This window comes from Salmo trutta, chromosome 14, assembly GCF_901001165.1.
Source record: "Salmo trutta chromosome 14, fSalTru1.1, whole genome shotgun sequence".
Classification (NCBI taxonomy): Eukaryota; Metazoa; Chordata; class Actinopteri; order Salmoniformes; family Salmonidae; genus Salmo; species Salmo trutta.
In genome coordinates, this window is record NC_042970.1 from 81,596,427 (window position 1) to 81,605,221 (window position 8,795).

The following is an 8,795-nucleotide window of genomic DNA, read 5'->3' on the forward strand; positions in this document are numbered from 1 at the left end:
TCGGCTTGGGGAGAGAAAGCTGATCCTAGATAAGTTATTACACTGCCATTCAAAAGTTTGGTGTCATTTAGAAATGTCCTTGTTTTTGAAAGAAAAGCAAAAAAATGAGTCCATTAAAATAACATCAAATTGATCAGAAATACAGTGTAGACATTGTTAATTATAGAGCATTGGTTAAAGGAGGACATTCATACTATGGAAGAGAGGAGTGGTAGACTGAAAGAACTGTATTTAATGGAAAAGATCACCCATAACATAAAACTGCAGACAGGTGTAGACTATGTGAAAAAGATCTGAACCGCTCCTTGTAAATAATATTGTGTAGACACGACTCAGTCTCAAAGCAACCAAACATATGATAAGTGTATATATATAATTATATATATATATAATTTTATATATTATATATTATTATATATTTATTATTACTTTAGTTTCTTAGTTCTAAAGTCATCTTGTTTATTGTATAGCCTACTTGTTGGCACGTTCACGTGCCATCGGAGTTATCGGAATTTCCTAGTTCCGACTGGGATGTTTCACTTGAATGACCCTCAAAATTGGGATAACAAGTGGGAAACGGAGAAAATGTTGTTGCCAATCTATTGGCTTAAGAATTATGTCGGAGTTACGGCTTCCCATTTTCCAGTGTCCCAGGAGAATATGAAGCCAGCATGATACAGCATTCAAGTGCTAGTCTTTACTAGGAAACTGACATTTCTGACTCGCTGACATGATTGACACCGTAAAAATCATCATAAAACGGCCTTGGAAGAGCCATAAGTGTAAACCAACATAATTCATTATTTTACATTAACCTGTTTAACTGGTATTAAATGCATTATGAAGAACTGTGTGATTTAGGCTCCACGAAATATTATATGCGTTATGTAGAATATCGTGTACTGTTGCCTTCACGAAAAAAAGGCCTTTCTGACTACAAGTGCACCAGTATCCCAAAGTATTAAGCGAAATCAATCATAGAAAACAGCATTGGAATTAATAAAAATGGTTTTCCCACGGATTAAGTCGCACATAAATGTGTGTCTTTTCTCACAAATTCTGTTCAGAAAGTCTGCTCAGAAACATCGAAAACAGTATATATAGCAATACAAACACCATTTATAAAACGGGATTCAATAAATACAACATTAAGGTATATTCATAACGTTCAATAATGAAGAAAAAAATGGCTATCGTGTTTAAATTCTTGTCTTTTTTCACGAATTAAGCCACAAAAAATGGTCTATCGTGTTTGTCTTTTCTCACGAATTAAACTTCAAAAAACGCACGAAATCTGCTGAAATACATTATGTACATGCACGAATGGAATGTGAGATTGTGTTGTCAAATTGGCCTGAACCGGTTTTGATTGACCATTTACAATTTATTTACATTAAATGTATAGAATAATAGCAAACCACTCAAGTCAATTGGACACATCAATTCACGGGAGACTTCCAGGGTTGGGTCACTAACCTTGATTTACAGAAAAGTGATGATGAACGGCCCATCTCAGGGTCCTAGACTCATATGGTGATTGGGGCCTAGACAACAATGGTTTGATGACTGTCTATCTGTGGAGCATTCTAGAAGGACTGGGCTGATCCAGAAAGCTGGTTGTGTGTCTTGTACTGCCCTACTTAGTTTGTTCATTTGGGAGTTTAAAAAGATGGCCTATTGACAAGATTGAAACGTGTCTGTTTCCTTACATCAGTGTTTCCCAACTCCAGTCCCCCAACAGTACATATTGTTGTTGTAGCCCCGGACAAACTCACCTGATTCAACTCAATGAGGGCTTGATGATTAGCTGACAAGTAGAATCAGGTGTACTAAGTATTTTATAAAACACAATGGAAACAGAAAGTATTATAAAACATACAATGGAAACTATATAAACAGCCATCCTACTGAAATGACCAGTCCAGTCAGGGAAGGGGACGACTGGAGCCCCTCTGCCCCCACATACTTGAGTAAAAGTAGACACCTTAATATAAAATGACTCAAGTATAAGTGAATGTCACCCAGTAAAATACTACTTGAGTAAAAGTCTAAAAGTAAATGGTTTAAAATATACTTCAGTTTCTAAAGTAAATGTAATTTCTAAAATATACTTCGGTATGAAAAGTAAAAAGTAAAGCAAACCAGATGGACCTTTTTGTTGTTCTTTATTAATTCACAGATAACCAGATAACACTCCAACACTCAGACATCATTTACAAACGAAGCATGTGTTTAGTGAGTCTGCCAGATCAGATACAGTAGGGATGTTCTCTTGATAAGTGTGTGTGAATTAAACTATTGTCGTGTCCTGGTAAGCATTCAAAATGTAAACAATAGTTTTGCGTATCAGGGAAAATGTACGGAGTAAAAAGTACATCATTTTCTTTAGGAATGTAGTGAAGTAAAAGTAAAAACCTTCATTTAATTAAGAATAAATTCGTTTTTACAATGACGGCCAAACCCGGGACAATTGTGCGATACCCTATGGGACTCCCAATCACGGCCGGTTGAGAGACAGCCTGGATTCGAACCACAGTGTCTGTAGTGACACCTCAAGCACTGAGATGCAGTGCCTTAGACCGCTGCGCCACTCGGAAGCCCAAGTAAAGTACAGATCCTCCAAAAACTACTTAAGTAGTACTTTCAAGTATTTCACCAAAGTACTTTACACCACTGGACATGACATAGACAGAGCTGTAGGTGGTTTCGACCAGGGGACAATGGTGCTTGGTGGCGGCTTGGGCCCCGGTGACCCCGCAGAGAGGGCAGACATACAGCCGCAGGTACAGGCACATCATGTCCCCATCCTGGTCCTTGAGGCTGTGGGACGAATACACAGACTCAGACTGCCCGTTGTATTTGCAGAAGCTGCAGAACTTTCGCTCAGGTGATGGCACCTCCTCCGGCGTGTTTCTCCCACTCTGGCCCCGGGTGCCCGCGGGGGATCTGGACGCTGCTGTAGGGGGCTCGGGACCCTCGGTGCTGCTCGGCCATAAAGGAGCGTCTTCATGCAAGAGGACGATTTCGGAATCCAGGGTTTCCATTTCGTGCCATAGTGGTGGTGTCGCCACAGGTGTTATCGGTGACAGCAAGGCTCGCGGCGGGAACTCTTCAAATTCCACCATGGTCGAGCATATCCCGGAGTCATGACCGTCAACGGTTAACGGTTCTGGGGTGAACTTGCTTAACTGCATCTCCCGCACTAGGTCAGCTAGCTTCATGTAGTCACGCCACGGTTGGAAACTCTTGTTTTCGGACTCCATGTAAGGCGGTAGGTCTTGGAGTTGACAAATCATAGCGTTCATACTATCACTTGTATTTTTTATATCCCAACAGACTAGTGTCTGATAACGATCAGAATGTACCAGAATAAAGAACGCTGGGTCTAAACTGACAACTCAACTGAAGGCAAATTTGACAACGTTCACGTTTTAACCTGTCAGTGTTTTGTTAAACAGCCAATCAGATGGCGTTGTGCGGAGTCCGTGGCACGTGACAACAGCCAATCAAATGGTTTCAAACTGACAACTGCTAAATTGGCAATTTTAGAAGATCAACTATTTGGGATACAATGTTACACCTCAACAGTATTAAAAACTTCAAATATAACTGTTTAATCTATTCTAGGATCTAAATGGATAGGATTTAGATTATAATTCTTAGTTATATGAAGCTGTTTGATAATAGCCAATTGTAATAAGAACATATCAGTAAAATAACTGTTAAAATTCAAAACTGCTTTTTTTCTTTTTTTAATATTTATTTATTTCACCTTTATTTAACCAGGTAGGCCAGTTGAGAACAAGTTCTCATTTACAACTGCGACCTGGCCAAGATAAAGCAAAGCGGTGCGACACAAACAACAACACAGAGTTACACATGGAATAAACAAACGTACAGTCAATAACACAATAGAAAAAAAGTCTATATACAGTGAACTTCCTTGTTGTTCACTATGCTTCGACGTCCTTGCTGTTCACTACTACCAAAACGATGTTATAACACAATGGAAATGACAAAGAAACAACATCTGAAACAGACAATATTATAAAACACACAATGGAAACGACATAAACAGGCATCCTACTGAAATGACCAGTCCAGGCAGGGACGGGGACGGGAGTTGGGGTAATCGGGGTTTGGAGAGAGCGATGGGGGACGGAGGGGAATACCGGGATTAGAGGAATGGGGAGATGGAGGAATTTAGTTACAGTCAAATAAATACACACGCAACACTCTATACAAAAGTCCTTCTGTTATCATATAAGATCAATGATTACCTCAATCACCAATAATGGTTTTCCCTTTGGGGGGATCAATAAAGTTACGTTGAAATCCATCGAATTGAAGAAAGATGACAAAGAAGGAAGGATTTAAACAGTTTAGTAACTAAATTACACCCCATTCCCATCCAAAGTATCAACCCAGATTTGAACTGAAAGTGTGTGAAGTTATATGGACACAACGTTATAATAATAATGCAGGTCTATAAATCACATTTTATTGTGTCACATACACATATTTATCAGATTTTATTGCGGGTGTAGAGAAATGCTTGTGTTCCTGACTCCAACAGTGCAGTAGTATCTAACTATTCACAACAATACACACAAATCTAAAATTAAAATAATGGAATGAAGAAATATATAAATATTAGGACGAGCAATGTCAGAGTGGCATTGACTTAAATACAGTAGAATATAATATAGTATATACATATGAGATGAGTAAAGCAGTATGTAAACATTATTAAAGTGATTATTGTTCCATTATTAAAGTGGCCAGTGATTCCATGTCTGTGTATACAGTAGTCTGAAGTTTACATACACCTTAGCCAAATACATTTAAACTCCGTTTTTCACAATTCCTGACATTTAATCCTAGTAAAAAATCCTTGTTTTAGGTCAGTTAGGATCACCACTTTATTTTAAGAATGTGAAATGTCAGATTAATAGTAGCGAGAATGATTTATGTCAGCTTTTATTTCTTTCATCACATTCCCAGCGGGTCAGAAGTTTACATACACTCAATTAGTATTTGGTAGCATTGCCTTTGAATTGTTTAACTTGGGTCAAACGTTTCGGGTAGCCTTCCACAAGCTTGGTGAATTTTGGTGAGTGAATTTTGGCCCATTCCTCATAACAGAGCTGGTGTAACTGAGTCAGGTTTGTAGGCCTCCTTGCTCGCACACACCTTTTCAGTTCTGCCCACATATTTTCTATGGGATTGAGGTCAGGGCTTTGTGATGGCACTCCAATACCTTGACTTTGTTGTCCTTAAGCCATTTTGCCACAACTTTGGAAGTATGCTTGGGGTCAATGTCCATTTGGAAGACCCGTTTGCGACGAAGCTTTAACTTCCTGACTGATGTCTTGAGATGTTGCTTCAATATATCCAGATAATTTCCCTTCCTCGTGATGCCATCTATTTTGTGAAGTGCACCAGTCCTCCTGCAGCAAAACACCCCCATAACATGATGCTGCCACCCCCATGCTTCACGGTTGGGATGGTGTTTTTCGGCTTGCAAGCCTCCCCCTTTTTCCTCCAAACATAACAATGGCCATTATGGCCAAACAGTTCTATTTTTGTTTCATCAGACCAGAGAACATTTCTCCAAAAAGTACGATCTTTGTCCTCATGTGCAGTTGCAAACCGTAGTCTGGCTTTTTTGTGGCGGTTTTGGAGCAGTGTCTTCTTCCTTGCTGAGTGGTCTTTCAGGTTATGTCGATATACAGTGGGGGGGAAAGTATTTGATCCCCTGCTGATTTTGTACGTTTGCCCACTTACAAAGAAATGATCAGTCTATAATTTTAATGATGGGTTTATTTGAACAGTGAGAGACAGAATAACAACAAAAAAAATCCAGAAAAACGCATGTCAAAAATGTTAAATATAGTGCCAGCCATCACTAGCCGCTATCACCCGGTTACGCAACCCTGCACCTTAGAGGCTGCTGCCCCATATAGATAGACTGCTGCCCTAGACTTAGAATCACTGGCCACTTTAATGTTTAAATAATGCTTACATACTGCTTTACTCATATCATATGTACTGTATTCTATTCTACTGTATTTTTTGTCAATGTCACTCCCGACATGTCACAATGTCACTCACTTCTCTGGACGGTTCTGACTTAGAATTTGTGGACAACTACAAATACCTAGGTGTCTGGTTAGACTGTAAACTCTCCTTCCAGACTCACATCAATCATCTCCAATCCAAAGTTAAATCTAGAATTGGCTTCCTATTTCGCAACAAAGCATCCTTCACTCATGCTGCCAAACTTACCCTCGTAAAACTGACCATCCTACCAATCCTCGACTTCGGCGATGTCATTTACAAAATAGCCTCCAATACCCTACTCAACAAGCTGGATGCAGTCTATCACAGTGCCATCCGTTTTGTCACCAAAGCCCCATATACTACCCACCACTGCGACCTGTACGCTCTCGTTGGCTGGCCTTCGCTTCATAATCGTCGGCAAACACATTGGCTCCAGGTCATCTACAAGACCCTGCTAGGTAAAGTCCCCCCTTATCTCAGCTCACTGGTCACCATAGCAGCACCCACCTGTAGCACGCGCTCCAGCAGGTATATCTCTCTGGTCACCCCTAAAGCCAACTCCTCCTTTGGTCGTCTCTCCTTCCAGTTCTCTGCTGCCAATGACTGGAACGAACTACAAAAATCTCTGAAACTGGAAACACTTATCTCCCTCACTAGCTTTAAGCACCAGCTATCAGAGCAGCTCCCAGATCACTGCACCTGTACATAGCCCATCTACAATTTAGCCCAAACTACTACCTCTTCCCCTACTGTATTTATTTATTTTATTTATTATTTTGCTCCTTTACACCATATTATTTATATTTTAACTTTGAAGTTTCTTCAAATTATAAATCTACCATTCCAGTGTTTTACTTGCTATACTTTATTTACTTTGCCACCATGGCCTTTTTTGCCTTTACCTCCCTTATCTCACATCATTTGCTCACATTGTATATAGTCTTATTTTTTAAATATTTTTTGTTGTTGTCTACTGTATCATTGATTGTATGTTGTTTTACTCCATGTGTAACTCTGTGTTTTTGTATGTTGTCGAACTGCTTTGCTTTATCTTGGCCAGGTCGCAATTGTAAATGAGAACTTGTTCTCAACTTGCCTACCTGGTTAAATAAAGGTGAAATAAAATAAAATAAATAAAAACATTGTTCGATCTAATGTGTACATATTTCTTAATTACATTATATTACTTAGATTTGTGTGTATTGTTGTGAATTGTTAGATACTACTGCACTGTTGGAGCCAGGAACACAAGCATTTCTCTACACCCACAATAACATCTGATAAATATGTGTATGTGACCAATAAAATGTGATTTATTTGATATGCCGAACAACGCAGAAAGTAACCTTCCCTGCAGCCGATTGTGTTGACGAGCTGGAACGCGCTCTGCATTACATTGGGTTGAAAGTTGCCTATGTACAGCACTGATCTTGGGTCAGTTTTCCATTATTTTCTGGTCGGCTTGGGGAGAGAAAGCTGATCCTAGATAAGTTATTACACTGCCATTCAAAAGTTTGGTGTCATTTAGAAATGTCCTTGTTTTTGAAAGAAAAAGCCCAAAAAATTGTCCATTAAAATAACATCTGATCAGAAATACAGTGTAGACATTGTTAATTATAGAGCATTGGTTAAAGGAGGACATTCATACTATGGAAGAGAGGAGTGGTAGACTGAAAGAACTGTATTTAATGGAAAAGATCACCCATAACATAAAACTGCAGACAGGTGTAGACTATGTGAAAAAGATCTGAACCGCTCCTTGTAAATAATATTGTGTAGACACGACTCAGTCTCAAAGCAACCAAACATATGATAATTGTATATATATAATTATATATATATATATATATATAATTTTATATATTATTATATATTTATTATTACTTTAGTTTCTTAGTTCTAAAGTCATCTTGTTTATTGTATAGCCTACTTGTTGGCACGTTCACGTGCCATCGGAGTTATCGGAAATTCCAAGTTCCGACTGGGAAGTTTCACTTGAATGACCCTCAAAATTGGGATAACAAGTGGGAAACGGAGAAAATGTTGTTGCCAATCTATTGGGTTAAGAATTATGTCGGAGTTACGGCTTCCCATTTTCCAGTGTCCCAGGAGAATATGAAGCCAGCATGATACAGCATTCAAGTGCTAGTCGTTACTAGGAAACTGACATTTCTGACTCGCTGACATGATTGACACCGTAAAATCATCATAAAACGGCCTTGGAAGAACCATAAGTGTAAACCAACATAATTCATTATTTTACAATAACCTGTTTAACTTGTATTAAATGTATTATGAAGAAAACTGTGTGATTTAGGCTCCACGAAATATTATATGCGTTATGTAGAATATCGTGTACTGTTGCCTTCACGAAAAAAAGGCCTTTCTGACTACAAGTGCACCAGTATCGCAAAGTATTAAGCGAAATCAATCATAGAAAACAGCATTGGAATTAATAAAAATGGTTTTCCCACGGATTAAGTCGCACATAAATGTGTGTCTTTTCTCACAAATTCCGTTCAGAAAGTCTGCTCAGAAACATCGAAAACAGTATATATAGCAATACAAACACCATTTATAAAACGGGATTAAATAAATACAACATTAAGGTATATTCATAACGTTCAATAATGAAGAAAAAAATGGCTATCGTGTTTAAATTCTTGTCTTTTTTCACGAATTAAGCAACAAAAAATGGTCTATCGTGTTTGTCTTTTCTCACGAATTAAACC

General features: G+C 38.6%; 1 protein-coding gene across 1 annotated transcript; it reads right to left on the reverse strand.

The window, feature by feature from the left end:
- Nucleotides 1-2,628: 2,628 nt before the first annotated feature.
- LOC115207153 (nanos homolog 3-like) lies at nt 2,629-3,445 on the reverse strand. The gene has a single exon (XM_029774138.1). The coding sequence runs from the start codon at nt 3,303-3,305 to the stop codon at nt 2,631-2,633; it is 675 nt and encodes a 224-aa protein (XP_029629998.1). The 5' UTR covers nt 3,306-3,445; the 3' UTR covers nt 2,629-2,630.
- Nucleotides 3,446-8,795: the final 5,350 nt, after the last annotated feature.

Excerpts from the sequence above, each read along its gene's own strand:
- LOC115207153 (XM_029774138.1), bottom strand. The coding sequence starts at position 3,305 with ATGAACGCTATGATTTGTCAACTCCAAGACCTACCGCCTTACATGGAG.